This window comes from Cyrtonyx montezumae, unplaced genomic scaffold (genome assembly GCF_038088225.1).
Source record: "Cyrtonyx montezumae isolate F1298 unplaced genomic scaffold, pur_monq_1.0 scaffold_13, whole genome shotgun sequence".
Classification (NCBI taxonomy): Eukaryota; Metazoa; Chordata; class Aves; order Galliformes; family Odontophoridae; genus Cyrtonyx; species Cyrtonyx montezumae.
The window spans coordinates 22,765,410-22,792,500 of record NW_027071859.1 but is presented as its reverse complement, the minus strand read 5'-3'; the positions used below and the strand labels follow the sequence as shown (position 1 = coordinate 22,792,500).

Sequence of the window (27,091 nt, the reverse complement as noted above, 5' to 3'; positions counted from 1 at the left end):
CCGGCACAGCCCCAGAGTCCCACTCGCTGTCAATCCTTCCTTAGCCCCGTGTCCTCTCCGAGTTCTCCGCACTGCCTTCCGCAATGTCAGGCGGCTGCGGAGCCCTACAAACCGCCGCCCAACGCGGGCAGGCGGCGCCCGGGCCGGCGCGGACGGGCAGATGAGGAGCGGGGCAGCGGCAGCTGCCGCAGCAAACTGTAGGCGGCGGGGGTGCGGGCACGGCGGGCTCCCGCCTTCCGCCAATCGCAGGCGCTGCCGGGGCCGGGCTGCAGCCAGTGGCTGCGGAGAGAGCGGGGCCGGGGCGGCCGGGAAGCTGCATTGACCTTGCGGCCGGCCGCCCAGCCATGGGCACGGTGCCGTCGGCGCTGAAGCACTGCCTCAGCCATCAGCACCTCCTCAAGGAGCAGCTGTGGATCGGGGAACCGAGCGCGCCCCCGCACTCCGCGCAGGTACCGCCCCGCGCCGCGGGGGGTGGAGGGGGGTGGTCTGGGGCCGGAACTGCGGCGCTCCGCCGCCGCCAGGGGGAGGGCGGGGCGCGGCTGCCGACATGTGCCTCCCGGAGGGGGTCCCCGCCTCGCTCGGCGCTCGGTGCCCTGCGGCAGTCACCTCCGAGAGTGTGCACGCCGTGCTGCCCCTCTCTTGGTCAGCCTTGCAGTATTGTTCGTTTACCTGAGGGTACGAAGGTCCTATGGAGGGATCTGGATAGGCTGGATCGATGAGATGAAACCAGTTATGTGAGCCCCAACAAGTTCAAGCGGCGGGTTCTGTGTGGTAGTTGCTGCAACCCCAAGGCCGTACTAGAGGCTGGGGGAAAAGTGGCTAGAAAGGTGCACAGAGGAAAAAGATCTGGGGGTGCTGGTTAGTGGCCAGCTGAACATGAGGCAGCAGTGTGCCCAGGTGGCCAAGAAGGCCAGTGTTGGCTTGTATCAGAAATAGTGCACCCAGCAGGAGCAGAGAGGTGATCATGCGTCTGTGCTCAGTGCTGGTGAGGCTGCACCTCAAGTGCAGTTCAGCTGTGGGCTCCTCATTACAAGAAAGACATCGAGACCCTGGAGCGTTTCTGGAGAAGGGCAATGAAGCTGTGAGGGATCTGGAGCACAGACCTCGTGGGGAGCAGTTTAGGGAACTGGGGTTGTTCAGTCTGGAGAAGAGGAGGCTCACGGGAAATCTTTCATTCTTTACAACTCCCTGAAAGGAGATTGTAGCAAGGTGTGGGTCAGCCTCTTCTCTCAGGTAACAGTGATAGGATGAGAGGAAACAGCCTCAAGCTGAACCAATAGAGGTTCAAATTGGATATTATAAAAAAAAATAAATTCTCAGAGTAGTTAGGCACTGGAATAGGCTGTCCAGGAAAGTGGTGGAGTGATGCTCCCTATAGCTATTCAAGAAATGCGTAGATGTGGCACTGAGGGACATGATTAGTGGGCATGGTGAGGATGGGTTGACAGACTAAATGATCTTACAGGTCTCTTGCAATTTTAATGATTCTATGAACATGACAGGTTTTAAACCATACAGGTGGATATCTGAGTCGATCCAGGGTCAGGGATGAAGCATTGTTAAACAGAGTTCCACTCGTGCATCTCCCACTTCCACCCCTCCATTATAATTCAGTGTGAAAAGTGAGATTGTGGGGGTGACAAAAATGTCAACAAGTATCATCTTTGCTTGCCTGAGTTCACATTTCTCAAGCTCAAGTTCTGGACCTCTCATAGAGCTGCCCATGGTGCTGCCTGCAGTTCTGAACTATTATCAGTGCTCTTGGTGCTGATTCTGTCACCTGTGTAACTGTCATACCCTCCTGTAGCATGCATGGGCTTGTCATGGAGGCCACCAACATATTGATCAATAGGAATATTTAAACATTTTCTTCTGCACTGCCTCCCTGTGGTTTTGTCGGATGATTTCAGTAGTTTTCTTCACCTTACATGAATGTTCAACTTTTCAGCTCAGACAACATGTAAAAGTTTTCCTTATGCTTGAGTGAATTCTGTAACAGTCATGTTCAAGAAGTAATGTTTTTCTTTGTATAATAGTGAAACCATAGTAGCTCAGTTGATATCTGTAAAAAGTGAGATGTTTTTTAGTTTGTTAGATAGCTGTTGGTAAGGCTGGGGGATGGGCAGGCAGAGAGAGAAGAGGGAAGACCTTAAAATAGGAGTGTGTTGCCACACACATGCAAACATACGTACTCTACCTATGTATTGAATACGGAGTAGAAGTTTAAGAGCTAAGGGTTGAGTGCTGATGTTCTGTAGTAGCTTTTCAGTCAAGATGGCAGGGGTGAATAACCTATATCAACTAGGTTTAGAAATCAAGTTAGATGATGCACAGTCCTTAGTAGCATAAGTTAACGGATTCCTAAGAGAATTTAAAGCTTATTTAATAAGGACTGTATGAATAAACAAAGTGATTCTTAAAATGTAGGTAGTTCCAAGTTCAGTTTCCTTATTATTTTAGAGTATTTTGGGGAAAAAAAAAAAGGAGCTTAGAGAGTTAGTGTGTCTGTTTCAGGGTGAATATTCATCTTCTGCTTTAAATCAGTGCATCCTACTCTACTGCAAGAAGGTAGTGGCTCAGCTTGACTAGGTAATAAGCATCTTTCTCTTGGACATTTGTATTTTAATGAGCCACTGGCTAGGGGTACTGAAAGATGTGGCATATTATAGTAGTTATATGCTCTGTTAAGAGCTGCTTATATCTATTACATGCAGAATTAAAATGATTAAAAAATAGCTCTTTGCTCTGCTGGATGAGGCTGTGACTCTAGGAGACATAAATCTAAACAATGCTGATGTGTACAGTGTAATCTTGTGTAAATTCTGGCACAGATTTAGGGTCCTGTCTTGGATGCAGTATTCTGAGTTATTAGCTGATTGATATGTTATCACTGCAAAGCACACTAATGTTAGTTATGTAACTACAGATGAATTCAAAACATTTATAAATTTGTATAATAACAAACCAAAGCTCAGGTCCTCTAATTTAGACAGCTAACATCTGTTTCAGAGCCTAGGTCACAATGATTTATATGTTATATGTCTAATTATTTTTAATGACCCAGACCTAAAATGCATGGCCTTAAGATTCCCTCATCTACTCACTAACTGACACTCTTGAAGCTGGAGATACATAGAAGAAAGAGGGGCTCTTCTTGAGAAACTCCAGCAGAGGACTATGAAGACAGTTAGGGGTCTGCTGTATCTCCTTTATGAGGAAGGCTGAGAGCCCTGGGTCTGTTCAACATGGAGAAGACCAAGTGAGGATCTTGTCAGTGTTTATAAATATCTTGTGGGTGAGAGCCAAGTAGATGGGGTCAGGCTCTTTTTGGTTGTGCCCAGTGATGGTACAATGGACAGTGGGCACAAACTGAAACCCAGTAAGTTCCATCTGAACATGAGAACGTACTTCCTTTTCTGGGAGAGCAACAGAGTACTGGAATGGGCTGGCCAGACAGCTTGTGGGCTCTCCTTCTCTGGAGATGTTCAAGACCTGCCTGGATGCTTTGCTGTGTAACCTACTGTAGGGAACCTGCCTTGGCTAGAGGGTTGGGTTTGATGGTCTCCAGAGGTCCCTTCCAACCCCTGCGATCTATAATTCTGTAATTGTCTTTTTCAGTTTTAATTTAGTAGTTTAGATTTTGCAGTGTACTGTCATTCTTTAATGATACGCTAGAAACCTCTCAAATTTATTTTTAAAGTAATTCAAGAGCGATGTGATGAAAACTGGCAGATAAACTTACCTGTCTTTTATCTTTACTGCTTGTTGTGTTCAACAGTTATTCTTGATTGAAATTACACCATAAAAATTGTGGTGTCTGATATTATGCTGCCTGGGAAGAGAAGGTATGTCTGTTTTATTTGAATTTTTTAGCTATTCCTCAGAGTGATTGATTTGAGACATACTACATTTCGTGTTCCTTTTATCTCTTTGTAATTATATATTCACTAACAAATGTACATTGCAGAGTCTTCTTAAATTACTAGGTTATTTTTTTTTATTTATTCAATGTGTTTATTTTATGAGTTACAACATTTTTCTGGTATTGCAAGCATATTATGACAATTGCAGTGTACAATAAGTACATCATAATTTACATTCAGATTATTTTGTTATGCTGAAAGTTGCATACGAAGTCTATTTTTATGAGAGAAAAAAGAAGCTAGGGGTCGTAAAGTTTATATTGTGGAATTCTGGTTTCCTAGGTTTTAGAAAGATGACATTACTTAAAGATGCTTAATGAACTCAGTACAGAAAAAGCTTATTAATTTCAAGGGGAAAAGATCTGGAGATCTGGCATCCTCTTTTTTTTTTTTTTTTCTCTCTCTCTCTCTGTGCTTTAGCCATCATCTTTACCTCATTCTTCATTTTTATTCAGAAATTCCAAGGTATTCAGACTTAATATTGTCTTTCATGTAGTTTAAATAACTCGTTGTTAAGAGACTTTGAAATTCTTAATTTCTAGCCCTGCATTTTCCTCTACATGCAGAGGCCTTGTCAGTACTGAATGCATCCCGAGAATGAGATTTTTCTGGTTTGTTACAGATTTCCACACATATCTAAGCATTGTTCATTTACTTGATAAGATGGAAAGCATACAATGTTATAACCAATGAATATAATCAGTAGAATAAAGTGAGAAGGATTACTAAAAATAGTGAATCATTTAAATTGTTAAGTTTATATCAGCATGCTGTATCATTTCTTGACGATTTCGGAGGTGGTAAATGAGATTTGACACGTGCTAACACTGAAGGTAGTAAATAAAACACAAAATACATTTCCACACCGCTAGCAGGAGTAGAGAGAGTTCAGTGTCAAACTCTTTCCAGAATTTTCTTTTAAGGCAAGAGGAATTTCCCCATTAGAAGATAAGTTCAGTAGACTCATCTCTGTTTTTTCAGCTAAATATTCTTCATGCTGTGATACAATGGCTCGAGAACACTGCTGGATAAAGCATTGAAGAGTAGAAAGTCTGAAAAGGCCAAGTAGTCAATTTTCTAAAGGTGCTAAACAGAATGTTAGAAGGTAAATGTCTGATAATAAAGTGTAGATTCGACTCATGTGAAGTCACTGACTTTTTTTTTTAAATGCTATTGGATTGTGAATAATGGAAAGATAACAGCAACTTTTTTAGCTGATACAGATTTATGCTATATTGGGATTGTTATGTGGGTTTAGAACTTTGTAATGCAGCTGGAGATGTTGTAAAGGGTTTTACAGATCTTGCTCTGCAAATTTGGGAATTAAAAAAAATACACAGGAAATTTCTACTCAGACCCAACATCTGTTTTTTGGTGAGATCCTGTTTTTGACCTGTCCCACCTCCACCTCCTTCAAAGTCTGCATATGGGCAGGGATGTTCATTTCCTCTCTTGCCAGCTTGAGAAGGGAGATTAATTTCAGACACCCCATGTGTCAAATCATCATTCTGAAAATTCATACATCTTGAGATCATTCTTCTTAATTCATTTTCTAGTTGCTTTTGCTGGGGGTGAAGATAAGTGACTTGTCTAAGATGAGCTACATTCACATTTAATTCCTACTGAAATAAATGGAGCTTTTATCTTGAGCTCATTAATCTTAATAGTGGTTCAGTTTACAATTTATGAATCTTCTAGCTTTGGAGTGGCTGTGAGTTAGGAAATCTCACAGCCTACATTATCAAACTAGCAGTTTCTCGAACATAGATGTTTTCATAAAACAAAATATTTTAATGAATCAAATTTTGAATCCTGTTTGGTGAGAAGACTAATAAACAGTAATTACAATAGTTTCTGTGGTGGCTTGGATCAACATTTTGTTAATTCTTCCTTAGACTTAAATGTAGAATGTTGGGTACTTAGAATGAAGTTACAATGTACTCTCAGTTTTAATCTTTTATTATTATTTTTTTAATGTTGTTGCTTTGGAGGAAGAAGGTAGTTCTTGTTCTTGCAGTATCTGGGGCAAAAGATTCACTTGTGCATGAAAATGTGTGTTTGAATTTCAGTTTCATGTGAATATCGTGTGGTAAGAAACTGGTGCAGTGTAGGTACAGTCCAGAGATAAAGCTGAAATGAGTTCTTGTCACCCTCTGTTCTCTAACAGAATAAATATTCGAGGTATTTAACCAAGGCGATGATTCCCTAAAATTTTAGGAGTTAAAGGTTATTGAAATCCTTTGATGTGTCAAATGTGGAAGGAGTTATGTTAAAAGAAACTGTGGGGGACTTCAGCAAAGTAGTTATTTAATACTTCAGGCTGCATTGAATTCTCTTGTATTGCTCAGCCCCTTCATTCATTTAACAAAGATGGCCTATTTTCTTTAACATTCTTCTTTTCCCCCAAATGTATATTTAAAAAGATACATGAAGTATGAAGAAGGCAGTGTGTGTTAAAGATGGTGCTTAATATTGCAAACTTGCTGGGGAGTGTGTGCTGCAACATGTGCCAGTGCACATCACGGTGCACACGTGGACCTTGAGGCACTTATCGTGCCATCAAGGACCATGCACCCAGTTGCTTGTTAGAAGTAAGGCTCGACAATTAGCTGATCCGCAGAAATTACTGGAACAGAAAGATGTTAATTTTAAGGAAGTGAAAGACAAACTGTCAGAAGTATATTTCTATGGAAAGGTTCCCTTTGGCTGTCTAACCCATCCATTTTCTATCACGTGAAAGAACTCAGCGGGATATTGAAGCTCTCAGAAAACTTGCTTTATTGGCTGATTTGGCATTTCTGAGATAAGAGCACGTAATATGAGGCCTGTTAACTCTGTGATCAAAATCAGACTTTCCAACTGTGCTAAATACCAGTAAAGCTAATTCAGCATTTTAGCTTTTCAGCAAAAGGGAAATATTTTATTGCTGCTGTATTAGTGGTTTACACATGCACAGACCTCATGGGACAGAAATGTCAAAATTGTGTGCAAACTTTAGAATTGAGTAGTGGAGTGGAGATAAAAGGTTTCTTTTCAGTTTTGTAATGTGTTGGTAAGGACATAGGATTTAATGAATAAGGAGTTTATTCAGAAGATTATGAATCAGATATGGACTTTATTTTCCTGACTTTCTGTCATTTTAATCAATCTCTTTCCCCAGAGGAGTCAGAAAACTTGATAAATGCATGATACACATTTCAGAAAAACCTTGCAGGGTTTGTTTCAAGGTTTCTTTTTATCATAAGGTATTGAGTTGGAAGTAATCGACTTTCCAGACTTTCACTGGGTTAGATTTAATGATTGACAATGAAGATTTTGATCATTGTTTGGGACATAATCTGAGTGTGAAACAGAAGCTGCAGGTGACAGGGAGTACCTTATACTTCCTGTCATAACGTTGCTGTACCAGATACTGTTTTTAGAATTCCTTGGTTAAAGAGAGATTTCTTTTTTTGTTTTGATATCAATGAATGAAACTTACTGAAATTGGTATTCCATTTGAATGTATTATTTGGATTAAATATACTTAAGAGTGCTTCTCAGCAGCTTTTAAGGAAAAGATGGATTTATTACATGTGAAAATTGCTTACAGTATGTTGGTAAAAAGCTGTACTGGATAAATATTTTGTCTTTGTTTGGCTGTTGTTTTTTTTTTTTTTTTTTTCTGGTCCACAGATGTTAGCTGTTCTGTATGAGAATAAAGGTGTTAGTTTATGAGTTTCTTGAAAAAAAAAAAAAAAAGTCTTTGAATGCGTGAGATGTGGACTGAAGCGCCAGAGGACATTGGTGGAATGCTAGGTGAAACCCACAGGGAAATAATTGAACAGCAGCATCTGGAAAGGAACTATATGTGGCTTTAGGGTTTACTTTTAATGCAAGTAGTTAAGATGAGATTAAATATAGGTGTTAGTATGTGAGAAATAGCGGAGCAAGCTAAGTGATGAAGGTATATCATGTGGAACACTGGGATTAGGAAAAAGATTTAACTGAATCCATAGCTGATCACAGATGAATTTTTAAAAGCTTGGAAACATAATTTGAGTTGAACTATGTGTTGGTTTTATAAAAGGGAAAACAGCTTGTATGAAGAATATATTGGGAAAGAGAAGAGAAAGGATAGGGAAGCTGCTTGGACCTGCTGTTTCTCGCTTTGCCTGAATGGTGTGGAGATGGTTTAGTTTAGCTAGTAAGCCAGCTGGCTGTTGGCTGCATGAAGAGAAATCTACTGGTGATTGAGGACTGCCTTATCTCATCTCCCTGTCATCTTTTTATCATTAGTACTTGATGCAGTTGCATAAGCATGGTTGACTGATACTGTTTGGGATGGTCCAATGTGACAGACATCTCAGAGAGTCGGTCAGTACCAAACAGGATTTATGAGAGACCTGTGTAGTGGTAGCTAGCAGTCAGGTGGGATGCAGCTTCAAAGGTGCTCGCAATTAACCTTCTGAACTGTGCCCATATTACTCAGTTGAGTTGGGTCATGTGCTTTTGGCCGTTGCTGACAGTGCTGAGAAACGTCATCTAAGATACTGTATCATATCTTGCACTCCATGTCCCAGAAAAGGTCCCAGTGTCCTACATTTTGTCTTTAAGGAACCTTAAGACAGTATATGAGAAGGTGTAAATTTACTTCACTGAGCAAACTGTAGACTACAATGTAGAGTGTTGGTACATCCTTGTTCACATATCTTTAATTCCAATTCAGTTATACTGCTGAGGTCATGTGAGGACATTTTGGGCTTAGTGGTGTTGCTGGATTGCCATTTAGACCATAATGATTAGTATCTTATCATCAGAGTTTAGAACAATCCTTTGGTAGGAAAAAGAAAGGACAGCTAGTAATGTTACTTTCAGATATTATTTACATATTTCACACTTAGTTAACACTGACCCACTGCTCTTCTTATAAATTCTACAGCAGCACATACTTTTTTGTCATATACTGTACATCTTAATTTCTAGTATATTAAGGCTGGAAAAAGTCTTACTAAATTTGCAATGTCAAGAAATGAAAGCAATAAAACATCAGGAAATCTCATGATTAATTTTGCCATGACAACCTTTATTCTTCCAAGTAGTCTGAAGTGATGTGATTACATTCTATTTTTCTCTTAGTCATAGTTTCTCCAGTACCACTTGTATTCTTCTGTTTTTTCCACTTCACTATTTTCATGTTTGCATGGTTAGAATATGTTAAAGTCTTATACATTGCTATCTGTTTGTACTACATACTATACATTGGAAATGTAACTGGACAGAAACCTCAAATATACTTAACTTATCTTTACAGTGGCATATCAATCTGTTTGCTTTGAAGTAAGCTCATAAAAACTGATAAAAAGTAATGTTTATTAATTTTTTTAATTAAAATTATTATTAAAAGTGAGGCAGCACACTTGTCTTTCTCTGAATTTTAATTAAGGAAAATTTTCAGTGGTTTGTTATCACTTAAATGGTCAGAAATTGGTATTCTTTAAACACGATTACATTTTACTGATTCCATTGTGAAGAGTGGAGCATTTTTATAACACTGAAATGTTATAGTGTTCAAGATACCATAATTTCCTTCCTGCTATTGGGAAATTATTATGGTAACAATTCACAGATGTTACTTTTCTAAGGAGCTTCATAGATTTCAGATTCTCCTGGAGTTCATGTTGCCAACTGTGGCTAAATAAATAATCATTAAACTACTGTCATTTTTATCAGTGTGTTTTGGGGAGAGCTATGGAAAAAGCAGCAGTGGGCCAGCTGTACTTGAGCTGAAAATTTCCTTGATTAGGTATTGGCTTTGGACACAGAAGGTGATTCTGATGACACTAATAATTGAGGGTGGTTTATTTGCTTCCAGTTTTTTACTTGAATTCTCAAGGATCTGTGCATAACTCACTTTTATTGACAGTGAGGTATTCAAAGAGGACATCTGATAGGGTGGATGGAGTGCCTTGTCAGTGTATTCTTTTTTTTTTTTTGCCATTGATATCCCAAAGTATTATGAAGGGCAAATTACTTTCACATGTTGGTCTTGTAAGGATGATCGTGCCTCTGCTTTTTCAATGTGTGTGAAAAAACACCACTCTGCATTCTGGAATTCTGTCTTCAGTCTTGCCTGTAAAACACCATACACACCATAATGTTATTACCATAAATAATAGTAAAGGAAAGTGTGGGAGGTTTTGGCTCCAGTGTCATCAGTATGCTGTTGATCACAGTTCTCTGTATCCTTTTCATCCAACCCAGATGGCAGAGTATAATTGCTTTTCCAGACTTCGACCAAGATAGGGAAATGGATGAAAGTGAGTTGGCTGCGAATCAACTTGGTTAATGGAGAAATGCTGCTTGTTAGCCAAGGGAAGCATTTAGAAAAACAGAAAATGGTAATGTATACACCGTGTCCTGAAAATACATTTTTAGTTTTTGCTAAAGTGACCAGCAGTGTTGGGACCTTACTAACAATAGCACTATAGTAATGTTTATTATTAACGATTCCATTGTAACACAAGTCTGACTGTGGTCATCTGTGCGTCTGCTACTGCCTGATTCTAGTAATGCATTCATCATTATTTTGCAAGTTTTATGAAGTCATGTATGACTACAGAACATCTGTCTGCTTTTAGGTTGCTGTGATCGACACTTGTATGCAAATGTCTGTGATAACACATGCTCTCCATTTGTGGAATACAGCAACATTTTTTCTTTTAGAAAATGGCAATTCTATTTGTCCATGATGATTCAGAGTTCAGACTCATCTAGGAGTCTTACTTGACAGACTAAGTTTAACTTTTTTGTTCTGTCATGTTACTTGTCAGTGCACGAATGAGAAAGAACATCTTTGTTTTTGCAGACTTGGAATGGTCTATGGGCTTAGTTTTATTTTTCTGAGTATCTTTCTTAAGATAGTACAGCTCATTTCAGAGCATCCAACATCATGGCAGGGAATAGGGTGTGATTTGCAGTTGCTGTTAGAAGTAGCTGCTACTATTGCTGGACATTGAGGCTGCAGTTCCTGACATTTCATGTCCTGAAGGCTGTCAGAGCAGCAGTTTGGATAGTCTGCATCTGCCTGTGGAATTTTCTGATCCCTTGGAACTTGCACTCATAAAATTTCAAGCTGTAATCACTTGAACCAGAGCGAGCCTCTCTGCTGACTTGCTGTCAGTGGTTGTACAACGTAGCAAGGACTACCACAGTTTAAAATGAATAACTTTAGGCAGTTAAAGTGTCACATTTCTTACCTTTTCTTACCAAAGGGAGAGGCTTCCAGGAGTCTGTAGCTGTTTTCACATCATAATCATTTTTATACATTTTTTCCAGTACACTTTCCCTGACTTGTTTGAATTTCTTGGGAAGTCAAAGTATGTGATGAAAGTCAATGTTCTAAAGAACAAAACATTTGAATTGGTAATAAATTTAGAATCATTATATGCCCGTATTTTCTCTGAATATTGATTTGTAATATTTGAAATAATACTGGTAATTGTATTTTAGGTAATAAGGATATTTAAGTGTGTTTCTCCATAGATGTTTATATTTTGAATAGATACAGGGCCACACAGGTGAGCAGAGGGCTGGAGCACCTCCCCTTCGAGGACAGACAGAGAGCTGGGGCTTTTCAGCCTGGAGAAGAGAAGGCTCCAGGGGGACCTTACAGAGACATGGCAGCACCTGAAGGTGGCCTACAGGAAAGCTGGGGAGGAACTTCTTAAAAAGGCACATAGAGACAGGACAAGGAGAAATGGCTTTAAACTGGAAGAGGGCAGATTTAGACTAAATATTTGGAAGAAATCATTTACTGTGAAGGTGGTGAGACACTAGAACAGGTTCCCTAGCAAGGTTGGGGATGCCCCCTCCCAGGAGCTGGATGGGGCTTTGACCAGCCTTTTCTAAAGGGAGGCACCTCTGCCTATACCGGGGGGTTGGAACTAGACGATCTTAGAGATCCTTTTCAACCTGAACCATTCTGTGATTCTTTGAATAGGTAGTAGTATTAGATTTACTCTCTTAATTGCTTTTCTTAATTTTCTCTCCAGCCTACCTATTACCATGTACACCTGAGACACAACCACCACTTAAATTGTGTTCTGTCATTTTACTGTACCTGCGCTTTGCACCATTTGGAGGTTGGAAGGAATATATGAAGAGTTACAAAGCAGGGACTGCAGCAGAACTGATGCCAAAGAATATAGTCTAGAAATTCATTGTTTTATATACTGCTGTTGGGGAAAAAAAAAATCACATGATGCTGTAGTTCAGTGTAGTTCTTCAAACGTGGAAGAAATGGAAGAAATAATACTGCTACTATTCTATCAAATAATGAAGAGATTGGGAAGAAAATTCAGTTTATGAGGAAACTGAGATGTCATTAATAAGTACAGGGTACTGTGAGATCAGTATGGCTGCCTGTGCAATTTGTTTAAGTAACAGGAGTAGTTTCAGAATGCATTCCAATTGCGTGATACGATCAAAAAAACAATGAGGAGACTTTAAGCCTGTTTGTATTACTTTTGAATTTGGTGCTTTCTCATGAAAGAGGAAAACGGGAAATAGTCTTACGAAGAATGTCAGTTTAATCTTTGATGTAGCTTGAAGAGTATGACAGGGAAGATCTTTTCTTCTTTTCTATATTAAAAGTGTATTAATAAAATATTAGATCTTTGGCTTTTAAAAGAAATGTGGAAATAGATGCTCCTAAACAGTATTCAAATGCATGACTACTCTTTCAATTAAACAAGAAGGAAGGAGTCAGTGTTTCTGTTTGCGTGTATTCGTAGTTCAAGTGGAGTTCACTAGAACTGGTTATACAGACAAATTATCTGATGAAGGCAGCTGCAGGTTTTATTTGCATCTCTGATGAGCTATGGACATCCGCTGCAAGCTGAGGGTAAACTCTGCATCACAGAAAACAATATCCAGCAGGTGTTTCACACAAAAGATGCGGGAGTTGACCTCTTCTAGCTTGCTGTAAGGGAAAATAGTCTGAGAGGTGAGGAATTTCTTATTCCCCGTGTTCGACTCCTGCAAGCAGAGATTATATTGATTTATGAACTCTGTGTGATTGTTTGGAAAATATACTTTTCTATGTTTGACCTGAAATAAATGTCCTTCCACACAGAAAGGAGTTGCTTTATTTAATCTGTAATTATTCGAAATACCTTGTTGCATTTTGCTAAAGATGTAGGAGATACTGTGCTGGGAAAAAGGCATGCATGCTTATTAAGTACTCTGGTGATTCTCCTAGCAGAATGTGGCCTAATGTGACTGCGTATACTTTTTTTTTTTTGCCTTTTGAGTGGATTTGTATTTGTGTATCAGGCTCTCTTCCTGTTAGTTCTAAGTTTGGTGTATTTTTCATGTCAGAGGCCTCTGCTTGTAATGAGAGCATGGGCTTCTCATTTGGGGTGACTCTCATAGAATCTGATCTTTTGTGGTTGGACTTGGTGATCTTGAAGGTCTTTTCCAGCTGATATATTTCCATATCATATGATATGACCCAGCCTCCACTGGGTAAGGAAGCGATGCAGTAGGCTTAGAGAGAGTTAATGTCAAAACACTAATTTTCAGCAATAGTTTACAACTGCTGATGTGGATCGGCACATGATTCTATGATGTTGCTGGCCTCTACTTCCAGTTGGGGCCATTAAGAACTACTAACTGTTCTGTTTAGGTGCAACTGATGGAAAGGGATAAAGAGAGGAGAAGCAGGCTACATTCTGCTCCTTGCAATTATGGTCACTCAGGGTAAAGAAATGTTTGCCTGCAGCTGGCTGAGGGAGGAAAGATACAGGTGGCCTTGGGGCTGGGGCAAGTAACCAGGTTTAACCAAACATACAGATAGTTGGTCAAGTTTCTGGGGATGAGACAGGTCCAAGTTAGAGATGGGAGCACAAGTCAGTGAGGCGGGGTCAGGATTAGATCTGGTGATGGTAATCAGGGTCAGCCATACAGCCTTGTGACTGCTGGTCAGGCTAATTGTGTTAGCCTCTAGAATTCAACTTTAGGGTGAACTGAATCATATTTTATCTCTGTCCATAAATAGAGTTCCTTCAGCTGCAGTTCAGACATCAGACATTGGCACGTCTGGGACAATTCACAAGTTCAGCTCAATTGCCATTTCTGATGCTCTGCGGTATGTAGACATCTTGACAAGTTTGGAATGGGTAGTAAATGGGTGAGATGTGACCAGTGCCCTTCCTGACCCAGGCTTGGAGGCCAGAACTCTTAAGTCATCAAGAATTACTCAAGGTAGATGTACATTACAATAGGAATGAGCTGAGGTTTCTTAACCTTGAGATAAATACTGCTTTTAAACCTTGACTGGTGTAGCTTTCTGTTCTATTCTGCCCTATCCTAAGGGATTTCCAAAAGGGATAGTAATGAATGGATCATATTTTACTTTTTAAAATTTGTGTGTGTATTTTTGTGAGTAGTGTGGTTAATGTGACCTAACTTTCTAGTTTTATGTATTTTTCTTAACAGTACAACATTTAAAAAAAATCTGTTAATGTCATTTGTTAATTTTGAAACTGTTAGCTCATGAAAATTCTAGTCACTTGATGGAACTTTTTTTATGAATAATTACCTAGACAAAGGTTACAGATTTTTCTTACTGATTGTTAGATAATATTCTTTACATTTAATTACTTAATTTTAATTCCTTTTGTGGGCAATATTGGAGGTAGGTGGATTGTTGGAATAGAAGGTCTTTAAGGTCATCTCCAACCTTAGTGATTCTACTTTTCTTTGACTATTACATTCAAATCAAATGTGAAGAGGTAGACAGAAGTAATTGCTATATGTTTACTTCCCAGTGCAAGTCACATGGATGTACTGGACTTGGTCCTGCAAAAGGCCACAAAGATGATAATGGATAGGAGCATCCCTCAGATGAAAGAGAGGCTGAAAGTCTTGAGATTGTTTAGCCCAAAGAAAAGAGGCATCTTATGGATGCATGTATTAGTGAATACTCCATGGGGTGAAGTCAGGCTCTTCTCAGTAACGTCAAGAGGCAGTGGGCACAAACTGAAGGATAAATTCCATTTTAAGTATCAGAAAAAATGTTTTGTACTGCGAGAGTGGTCAGACACTGGCGCATGTTGCCCAGGGAGGTAGTGGATTCTTTGCATGTGGTTGTTAACTCTGCATACAACTCTGCTTTATGAAGTTTGTTAACAAATTACTGTGATTTTCTATTTTGCTAACTCTTGGGTTGGTTGAATTCTTTTTTTTTTTTGAAGCAAATAGTCCAAAATTAAGGCATTTCTACTCAAGTGCCATGCTGCCTTTTTATCTCTGACATCTGTTTGTATCGTAAGATTAGGATTATTGTTTCTTTTCTTTTTTTTCTTTTCTTGTTAATTTGATGTTACAGACTCATATTCAATTTGCTTTCCAGTTTAATATCCCAGTATTTTCTATAAAACTGTTCGGTCAGGTACCATCCATCTTCTGAATGTTCCAAGTATCTTTTTTTTTTTGTTAAAATTACCAAACTGGAGAAATGAACAAAATAGAACATGTAGAAGATAAACATACAATTCTTTAATTAATCACTCAGTATTTAATTAATCAGTCAGGATTACATACAATAATGATAATCTTAAGTGTTACGTATTTCTTTATTAAATGCATTGTGTTTCAGCAGGGGATGTTGGACCACATGACATCCTGAGTTTCCTCCCACCTCAGCCACTCTGATTCTGTATTTGTTTCTCCAGTATGGAAATGGAATTTTGAATTTTAGTCCTGCTATCTAAAGCATATGCAAAGCATTTTACTGTGGTATTTCTGTTCAAGTTGTGAGTGTGCAATAATATCAAATGAATGTTTACTTGGAAAATTTCTCAAGGGCTGATGAATTACTTTGCTACTGATATGTACTCCTGGCTAGTGGTCATCCAGCAGTTGTGTCAGTAGCATGTGGTGGACATCCTAGGATGGATGCTCAGTTTGTCTTTTTGGAGGGATATTCAGCAGGTGTGTCCCACTGTTTTCTGAATATCTGTATATGTACTTATCTCATGTTGAATCTCCCCACCTTTTCCCCTAGTTAACTTGGGAATGAATATTTTATATATGTGTCTTCCCGTAATGTGAACTATATAAACAAGTCTCTGCAATATCACTTCAATCATTATTTGATTATATATGTGTCTTCCCGTAATGTGAACTATATAAACAAGTCTCTGCAATATCACTTCAATCATTATTTGATTTGTAGTAAGATTTTAGTTTTTTCCTGTTTATTTCCTCTATGTCTTGTAAAGTTTAGAGATGTCTTGTGTGTTCAGAAAATTGACCACTGTTTTCTTTGTTCTTCTTCCAGCAATTGTATTTTTTTATCTCAGAGCCTTTTCTCAGTTTTTGGGCATTTATCCATGTTTCTGCACGTGTGCATACAAGGTTATTAATGCCACGTCCCAGCTGATTTGTTTTGAAAACCATTCTCTGGAGCAAATTTTCTGTGAGATGGACCTGCTTTTGCTCATTTGTCCTCTGTGGCAGAACACCACCTTGTGGAAGTGGAAAGCAGAGCTTCATCTTAGTTATATAGATTGAAAAGACCAAACCTTCAGCTTATTCTCCCTTATTTTCAGGTTCCTTCAGTTTTGTTCATCTCTGGGTAATATTTGCCAGTGCTGTTAAATCCCCATGTAGATGAGCTGCATGTTTCAGAAAAGTCAGAAGTCTGAATGAACCTCAGTGCCTTTATTAGAAGTTTTGAAGCAGTGACAGAGCTTAAAAAAGCGTGTTTCTTTAATTTAATTACATTTATGGTTATGTTAAATTATACTACTCTAATTAAGGATTACTGGGATTTTCTATAATAAACTTGAATTTTCAGCTATTTATAACTCAGGGAAAAATATTTCCTTACAGAAATTTGGCATCCACTGTTTCAAGCTGAACAGTAAGCTTTCCTTCTAATTTTTTTTTTAAAGACTCCTTGGCTGGATTCTGTTTCGGGGGAGGCAGTTTTTTGTGGTTTTATATGCTTTTTGTTCTCCCTTGGCAAGGCTTGATACATGGAAAAAACAAATTTTCCAGGCTCTTAGTCTTTTATGTCATCTATTTCCTTTTTGATATTTCAAACATTGTGCTTTGGTAGTCATTACTTTTTAACATAGCCAGTATATAATTCAATAAACAGTCACCTCTAAGTATCTGCCATAACTACTTTTTATACTTCATTACATGAAAGTAGTTCATATAGTACAATCAGGCATTATTTTTCTGAAACAAAACTGATTTTCCTGGGATGTTTAGTGTCCAACATAAATACTTGAGTATTTCTGTGGGGTTCATCTTTTTTGGATTCTCTTCAAATATAAAAACTCTCATTTTTCTGTTTATTACAGAAATAGGCCATTTAATGTCATACTTAAAGATATCAGAATTTTCTTAATTCTTTCCTTCTTCTTGTTCTGAAAGTCTTTCCCTTTTACCCAAGGGGATGGTGTGCATTTAAAATCTCCCTGTTTTAGTGTTAAGGGGACTCCATCCCTCAGTTCAAAAAGTCCTGGTTAAAATCTAATGCCATCCAGATAGTAAACAGAAGAGTTTAAATTCCACATAAACTCTTAAAGACTTCGGTCTGTTCTGTGGATTTGATATTTGCCTAGTGAATGGAAATGGCATTGAGCCTGGCACAGAAAGACTGGTGACTGTGTTCACTTTTTCAGCTGTGTTTTAAGTGGCATCCAAATATTCTGCAAGTGCAACACTGTGATCAGAAGTCTGGACAAGAAAGCAGGGAGTCTCCTTTTCTGATTCCAAGTATGTATCTCCAGCTTCTTGGAAGAAAGTCCTAACTGCCTGTTTACTGAGTCCTGTGAATATAGGACAAGTGAGGTGAAGGGGTGTTCCTTTCCCCTCTGATTCAACTTGGAACAGTCTGTAAAAAATGTTAGTCACCTTAGAAGGTGGAACATGTAGTCATGTAGTCCCTGTTTTATTTCTGAGCTTTATCCAGTGACTATGTACTATAAAATGCGTAAATAGCACACAGGGTACTGAATTGTTGTTTGTGTCCCTTTTACTTGTTATCTGAGCTTCAGCAGTGCAGCACAAGAGAATTTGTGTGTTAAGCTGAGGAGAAGGATGATGAGAAGTGGAACTGTAAGAAGCTTGCTGAGGAGGAAATAAAGAGATAATGTGGAAAGCAGATGTATTAGGCTGAAGAGATATTGCTGGTGGAGCTCCTCTGGTCATTTTGTTTCTTCAGTAGCGCCAACTCAAATGTATTGAATTAAATGTAGTTTTGCTAGAATGAGGTGTTCGTGGTAGTCCAAGTGTTTTAATTATGAAATGTCAGGGTGGTAATGTCTACTGATGACAGAAAGACAGAAGACCCTGTCAGTACCACATTGGATAGCACACAGGAGGAACTGGGTGACCTTACAGGCTGGAGCAATAGAATGTAATAGGTGAAATCAGATGAAATTTAATGAAAAGCAAGTCTTTCCTGGTCTAAGAGCCAAGATGTTTACTCTAAGCCATTAGTTCACCAGCTTGAAGAGTATAAGTATTTGTAGCTCTGTCTTGAATTTCCATTTTGTTATTTGCCTTAGTGAAAATCATCCTGTAGTTTGTGGTCAGGATTGTGGTCTAGAACAGAGAGTTTAAATTGTGACTGACTAATGAGCAGGAAAGCTACAAATCAGATATTGTATGCATGTAATATCACAAGTGGAAAATATAAATCAGTACTGCATTGGCTTTCTGCAGCATCATTCATGCTGTCCTCTGTGAAGTCCAGGGGCTGCAGAACTCCACTTGTCTGGCCGTGTAAGTGGCTACAACACACAGTACAGCTGTGTGAGCTGTTCTATAAGGACAGGTACAGCTCTTCTACTTGAACAGAAATTTTACCACAGTAGGAACTGAGGAGGATTTACAGGATTTGGCCTAGGAATTGAACATTTTTGCCACCGATGCTTTATGGATATTTTTCATGCTCTAAATTAAGTTTTGCATTATCTATTTTAGCTCTTTTTTTTTTTTCTTTCTCCCTTCACTTTTTTTTTCTCCCAGTCATAGCTTCTATTCACAGCAACACTGTAGCATTTGTCTTGTAACAAGAAAGATCTATAATCATGAAATAACCCAGATTTATGCTTGAAGCTGTGCCATATTTGTGAAAATAACTTGAGGGGAAAAAAAAAAAGGAGGAACAATATGCAGCAGATGTGAAGGTTTTACCTTCCCATTTAAGTAGGTTTATACTGTCAGCGAGTGTGGGCTTAGCACAGCCTGACAAAGTTTTAACTTACCAGATGTTCCACGTGATCAAATAGATACTCTGCAGCTGTTTCCCATTCTTTTTACTGTGCTCAGATAAATATACAGTAAATGCACTGAAATATGTTTATTGTATTTTGGCCAGTATGTCGCCTGTTACTGTGGAGAGCTTCCTTTAATCCACAGGCACTGAGAATGCAGTGGAAAACCAAAGGTGCTGTAGAAGTATGGTGCAGATGGCTCATTTTCCATTGCTGCAAGGAGAAATTAGCAGCGCTTCGGTTTGAACTACACAAATGCTACTAATAAGGAAGGGATGGAAAGCACATTTTGAATGTGAGATCAGTGGTCTTATTCATGTGTGGTAGAAACGACTTCTGCAGGCCATGCCTGATCTCTGTGCAAGCTCTGACTCCTGTGTGCAGGATTGGTCCCCTGGAGCTGACAGCTTCATGGATGCAGTGGAGTTTAGCTGCCAGGGGAGGTCATGGTTGTAAGGGAGCTGCAGTCCCGCAAGTAGCTAGCACTAATCCCATCAAGGGCTTTAACGCGAATTGAAGACACGGAATAGGATTCTGGATTGAGTGCAATATAGAAAACAGGGCATCTCCTGAGCTCCTGGTGGGGCTGCCTTTATTCTTCATCCTGTCTGCTCATCCAGGAGCTGGCTGCCTGCCCAATGTTGGTCATTTGATTTGTTTTCAAAGACACACAGCATTTTGGGGTCAATCTAAGCAAACTACTCTGAAGTGTTTCAGGACTTCAAGGCGCAGGTTACATTAACTCCTGCACCTGTCAACTTGATTCAATAACAGAGCAGCTAAATAATAAAAAGGGAAGTTTCATTTCCCCTCACCTGCTTTTCTGCTCTTGTTTCTTGTTCCTCCCCCTTCAACTCCCCATGCTCTCCTTAGCCCTATAACCTTACTGCTGTCTTCTTTCCCTCCTTTGAGCCTCCTGCCTTTTTGGATCTGCTCTTACACCTGGAAAGTTCTTCTTGCCTACCAGGGGCCTTCCTTGTTCCCCTTTAAATCCTTCTTTACAGCCCTCATCTTCCAGCAGAGGAATTACTTTCATCTTTCACTAATAATCTCTTCAACGTTTCTTGACTTCTTTGCTCTGTTCTTTTCAGATTTATAGCCTAGTCTTGCAAACCTTTACACAGAAGTAACTGTTTGGTTAAATTGAGAACATTCAGGTAGAAGCTTGGAGGATGGGATCATTTGTTTGTTGGGAAGCTTTCTGAAATGAGAATAGTTCTCACTTCGTAAGATAGAATGTTCATTACTGGTTTTATGTACATTCTTACAATAAATATTTGTGGCCTCAGAGAAGCTGTGGAACATACACGCAGATAACTTCTACTTTTTATTCCCCAATTCAAGGTATGGAACATTTCTCACAGATTTTTTAAAAACTTACTGCTGACAATACGACTGTATATCTTGGAGTAATAGGACAAGTACAAGCTGTGTCTTTTATCTTAGGGATCTTTGTTGTTTTGTGTGTCAGGAATCTCAAGCATCTGGACTGCCTGAGTACATAAAGATTGTAGAAGTTGGACCAAGGGATGGATTACAAAATGAGAAGGTAATTTCTTTTTTTTTTGTGTGTGTGTCTCTGGACATGTCTTTTCATTGTGTAAAATACACGTCATGCTAATCATTTTTATTTTATACAATACATATAGTTAGTAGCGTATATTAATATCTATCTTATGTGTTAGAATTAAAGCATGTTACTGTTTAGCCAAATGTTAAATTGCATCACCTCTTGCTCTACTTCGTTTAGTGGCCTTTATTTTATTCAACCACCTTTTTTTCTTTGCAGTTTTTATCAGCTAATCAAATTTTGTTATGACATAATTAGTAAACACAAAAGACTCACTATCTTTGTAATATGTAGAGTATATATACAGTAGGAATAGTACGATAGATTCTGTCATAATTCCTGATGAAATTATGAAGTGAAATTGTGGAAAGTAAAAAAAAAATACTTCTCTGATATTATTCCCCTAAAGGGGTGTAGGGAGGTGTAGAAGTTTATTGAAAGAGACTATTTAAGATATGGTACATTTGTCAAAACTAAAACAATAATCCCTTTCCATAAACAGGAGATTAATCTTTTATATATTATTACTTATATGAAAGGTGTTAGAATTAATAATACTACAGAATAGGATCATTACTGTTCTTCAGATGTGAAGTTTTTTTTTTCTCGCCCCAGTATTTCTTTGGTTGGACTATTCTGTGTTGCAGTTTCCTTTGTTTCTTCTTCACCAGGCTGATGTGAGGACGGATCTGTAATCAGTTATATGGAAGTGTTTCCTCACCTTTTTTTTGTGGTGGAATAAAATGGAGTGGAATCTTGTATACCATCCAGTGCTTTCCCTTAATGGTAGCTTCTGCTCACAATAAACAGCATGGTACAAGTATAGTTCATTATTTTATAACAAATGTATTGATTACATACTAGGAGCATGTCACCTAAAAAAATGTCTCACTGCGTGGAATACTTTATGATAATATGTCTCCATGTTCACAGGTGATTGTCCCAACTGATACCAAAATAGAGTTAATCAACCGGCTTTCTAAAACAGGCCTTCCTGCAATAGAAGTGACCAGTTTCGTTTCATCCAAATGGGTGCCTCAGGTGTGTAAAATTATCACAATTTCTACTTGAAATTTACATGTCACTCTATGCAGTGCAGTTTTCCAAGAAAGAGGAATAGGAGTAATACATTGTTTTTTGTAAAATCAGATACCGTTGTCAGATGCAATTTACACAATTTTCAAGTTTTATGGTTTTATCTAGATTCACTGAAGTTGGGTAATTATTAAAATGTAGTCTAAATACATGCATATATTATATGTATAGGGACTATACACACCTTTATCTGTCATTATGTCTTTGTCCCACAACATATTCCAATGAAAAATAACAAGCTGAAAATATTTTTATTGGATTCACCTGTGCCCATTGAAGGACTTGTTGGAACATGAAGGCTTTATAGCTTCCAATTAGAACCTAATGTTAGCTGGAGCCACACGTTGCATGCCCTGGGGTGGGAGTCATCTATAGTGAATGCAGACACAGTCAGCCTCAACAATTGAACAAAAGCTCTGCAGAAAGCTGATTAATCCCTAACTTAACAGGGTGAGGGAATGGCAAGAACTGATTGCTCCCGAAGGGAAAGAGAACTCTGATCCAAACACAATACCTGGGGGAGCAGAGGCTTTGATGTCAAAGCAGTACCAACAAGCAGTGTCTTGTTGACAAAGGGGCACTCCAGCAGTGCCCAAGAGCAGAGCAAAGTGGGTGAATGTAACCTAGGCTGGCAGGAGTGCACATACTGAAGCAAGTCCACAGTGATTTGGCAGTTCAAGATAGGAAGTCATAACTGTGAGACATAGTCAGGATCCAGTCAACAGGTACATGGCCAAGCGTGGGCTTGGCTGCTCCACAACTGTGCTGTTTCTCAAGCAGGGAGGAAGCAGTAGAACCTTAGTTTTTTGGTTTTTTGTTTTTTTCTGAGAAGGGAGATGGAAACAGAGCTGTTTGGATGAGCCTCTGCTGATCCTTCATTCAGCTTTTTCTTGCTTCTAGCTTTCTTCTTCCACCTTTCTGCTTTTTTTTCCAAAGCTGAAATCTTAGACATTGTCATCACTCCCAAATATAAAAAAGTCTCTAGAATCAGAGGAAGAAAACCTAATGACAGAACATTTGCAAGCTGGGGATACCTCAGAAATGTTCGCTAGCACCAAACCAATACAGTTGACTTCCCTGGCTCTGAAGTTCTCCAGAATGCACGGAAGCATTTGAGTGTTTGTCTGTTTAGTAAGGACCACACAAGTTATTTGCAAAGTAAAACATGAACATAATTGATGTGAGAAAATATGTCAATGTTTAACATATAAATTTTCACATCTTCTGTTAAAATGTGTACGAAATTTGCCCTATTTAAACTAAGAATGTGTTCTGCAAATGAACTGCATTCCAGAGTTTCTTCTGAGAAAAACATACGGTCATACTTTTTCTTGCTCTTGAGATAGCAGATCAAACTGGTTGTACAGCACACCCTTATTTATTTCTGTGTTTCTGGGATCACCGGAGAAGAACCCAAAGACAGGATAAGAGAAAGATAGCAGTGGTAATGCAGAATTTCTTTGGTGGCTGTACTTTGAGTTTGTGTTACTTAAAGTGCCTATGCTAAGTGTCATCAAACTTTGGTGTTACAGCAACAGAGAATAACGTAAAGTTTATTAAAGATATGAGTGAGAAGCTAAAAAAAAAAAAAGTGGGCTTCTTCATTTAATGTTTAATTATTTCATTTTCTTATCGTCCATTAAGAATACCAAATTTAGCAGTGATTTGACAGTTTGAGGAAAAAATGAACAATCCCTTTTTATCTTAAATTCATGTCTGAGTACTTCATTTTAATGACTTAAGTTGCTTTTAAAATGTTTCTTTATTTAAAAGATAGGATTGTGTTGCTTTGATAGGAAGTGCAGTCTTGACTTAGACTTTTCTTTGCTCTTTTTTATTTTCATGGGTCATGGGAATAAAATTCTTGGTGATGTTTAGATTACTCATTGACTTACTTCTTTCTTTAGTGTTTTCAAACTCTTTTATGGTTTTCCATCCACTTCTTTGTTGGCAGAGAGAAGTTCCACAGTAACAAGATGCCATATAAGCAGGATCCCATACCTAATTACCTAAATGGTCCCAGATTATAAATACCTGTCACTAGAAAGCTTATTTTTAAATAAATTTGGAAAATAAATATTGTAGTACAATTTAAAATATTCTAACATGCAGTATGTGTTAAAATGGGATTTTGCATACAGGAAAAATAGTAACGGGACGAATGTACTACATAAGATATTATTTGGACCTGGCAGCTTTATACAGTTTGAAGTGGTGTCATTTGGGTTTCTAATATATTCTAAGTTGGGCTACAACTTCAAAGTGTGGAATTGATGCCAACATTTGCAATTTTTTAATCATTTGGTTTCAAACATTCTCCTTTGCCCTAAGAAATTTTATTAAATTGAGGAATGAAAAATTTGTTCTTGAGTAAGACAGTAGAGAATGTTTTTTGCAAGTTATCAAATATGTTAGTTATCAAGACTGATATAGTTTATATAGAAGCGATTACAGAAATTTGCTTTATGCTATTGCTTGATTCCTTTTGAGAAATATGATGCAACTGTCTATAAGACTTTTTGCATACGTACCAGGTATCCAGTTCTTAATAGGTGCATGTTTGGCTTACACTGAGGAAAGCAGGCATGCATTTTTCTGACGCATTTAATTCAGCCATTTTCATAACAGGAAACTGGTGACATGGGATTCTAGTTTGTTGGTAGTATTGGCACTTAAATCTAGAATATACTTAGAATTCTCATACTGCAAAATATTACCATTCCAAATAACAAGTAATGAAAGCTTCATAGTTGATGAATGTTTTCATACAGTACAGAACTGTTGATTTTGCACAAGTGTGAAAATAATCGGAAATCCAATTAAATATCTGAACAAGTATTGTTTGTTTGGAAATTTACTTATGTGATGCAGTGTCTGAGGCACGGATTCAGATGTGGACGATCCATATCGTCTATTACAGGTTCTAACATCCCTTATATGCACTAAGTTTTCTCTTGTAACTTTCCCACCTGCCTTTACATGTCAACAAAATACTCCCTGAACAGTCCTTAACCATGCATACAGGCGCTTATCCAATCAGGGTCGTGAATCATCCCAAGCCATGCACTCTTCCTCCAGTTGGGTTCTGCTATCACACAGCTTACTTGAATTTGTTTTCTGTTCCTTCTGGAGCGTCCTTGGTTTTCAGCCTTCCTTTCTGATGCTGTTTATCTTGTTCCACAGCTTCTGCTCTGAATATACTTTCTTGTATTCCCAAACTGTGAGAACTGATGTAACATTTTAAAGCATGCTATGTAGATTGATTTTTTCTAAAACTCAAAATCTGTAAGATACAAAATATGAATTACATGTCTTATTATCTTTATTGTTTTCAAACATGGGCATCTTTAAAACAAAATATTTTTCTCCCACTTTTTTTCTTTTTTTCAAGAAATAATTTGTCTAAATAATCTACAGTTTAATACACAAATAAGTCTTTGATTTTCCTCTTGATTATTACATGGAGCTCTATTTAATCTTGAGTGAGGGAAGCATAAGTGTATCTTACAAAGGCGGTCTTACCTGGTGTAGGGAACCTGCTTTGGCAGGGGGGGGTTGGACTCGATCTCTTGAGGTCCCTTCCAACCCCTATGATTTTATGATCCTATGATTCTATCTTGTGAGGGAGGGGGAAGGAAAGCAAACACATCAATAAGGTATTCTTTGATTTTATTATAACAAAAATTCTTTTGAAAAAAAAATCTCAAGCATATTAAACTATTGTACTATGCAGAAATTTGGATTTTGTTGTATTTTTTTAAGAAAAGACTTGTTCTTAGTCTTTTCAAACATGCTGGTTATTACAGTATTGAGTAGGTTCATTTGTTTTGAATATTGTGAAGTCTCTTTTGTCAAAGGGCTACATCTTCAAGATTTGGATGGTTTTTACATTTCAATTATTCTGTTGATTTTACCTGTGGAGTCTATCAAGGTAGGTTTAAAGTTGGAGTAACAATTGATGATTAGCATCATAAAAAGTCTGTAAGTGTATGATGCAGTTTATCTTTTCACAAATACACATTAAAAAAAAACACTGTAGAAATTTTATTTTGAATGTTTTATTCATGTAGAAGTGGAATGCTTGCAACTCAAGTACTCAAAAGTTAAGAAATACAAGAAAAGATGCTTGTACAAGCTCAGTTTAATCCCTATACTGTTATCCTTGTCTGTGAACTGTATACCCAAACCAGACAGTTTTTTTTTTTCTTAGATATATAATATCAAAAATTAGCTGCCAATCAACGCAAATTATTTCTGTATTTTAGATGGCAGATCACAAAGAAGTAATGAGAGGCATTGAGCGGCATCCTGGAGTCCAGTATCCTGTTCTCACTCCTAATCTTAAAGGTTTTCATTCAGCTGTAAGTGCATTTGTAGAATACATTCACAGTTACCTCCTCCATGTTTTCATTTTTTCCTTCCATATTTTCTTCCTGCAGTTGAAATATCCATCAGTCCTTGTATATTCATATAAATGATACTTGAATAAAAATGAGAACTCCTTTTCTTTCTTTGACTTGTTGGCACTAGAAAAGTTTCTGCAGAATTTTTTCTTTTTAGAAAGTAGTGAGTGAATTAAATGAAAAAAATTTATAGGAATGTATTAGAATACTAATTTTTTTATATTGTTTCAGAAGTTCTTAACTGTCCCAGTTCATACAAAGTAAATATTAATCATGTTAAGAGTCAAAATGGTATAGTTCAATCTTTGTAAAGCAATGTATATTGATTGTTGTGTTTACATTGTATTTTTATTGTGCTCTGAAAATGTTTCGTGCTTCCATGCTTTGCCTCAATAGAGAACAAGACATTTGGAAGCCATACTGCTTTATGAATGGACATTTATGGTGTAGTCTGTCATTCTGTTTCTATACTGAATATGCAATTGCTGTTAAAGTTCAATCCTATACTTGGTTGAGGCAGCTAACAGTAGTCAGCCAACCTTGTCTGCAAAGGTAACTTGTATAAATTAAGTTAGATCTCTGTGTACCCTACTTACTGATATAGTGAAGGGAGAACAATACAAAAAATATTTGGAGGTAATTCTGATGTACTTTCTTGATATTTTTTATTCTTTTATTTGAAAGGGTTTTTGTTTCTGTAATAGTTGCTGAAGTTTAGACATTATCCCACAAGAACAGAAAATATAAGGAAAAGTGAGCTAGAGAAAACTACTAGTGTTTTTACTGGAAAGTGAGAATTAATTAGTTAGCTATTGTCCT

General features: G+C 38.0%; 1 protein-coding gene across 1 annotated transcript in view; it reads left to right on the top strand.

The window, feature by feature from the left end:
• The first annotated feature begins 311 nt into the window (after positions 1-311).
• HMGCLL1 (3-hydroxy-3-methylglutaryl-CoA lyase like 1) overlaps positions 312-27,091 on the top strand; it is a 74,760-nt gene continuing 47,980 nt past the window's right edge. The window contains exons 1-4 of the mRNA XM_065730832.1: positions 312-449; positions 20,676-20,753; positions 21,708-21,815; positions 26,135-26,230. Of these exons, the coding sequence (XP_065586904.1) occupies positions 345-449; positions 20,676-20,753; positions 21,708-21,815; positions 26,135-26,230 (387 nt within the window). The 5' untranslated portion in view covers positions 312-344. The remainder of the gene's footprint in view (positions 450-20,675; positions 20,754-21,707; positions 21,816-26,134; positions 26,231-27,091) is intronic.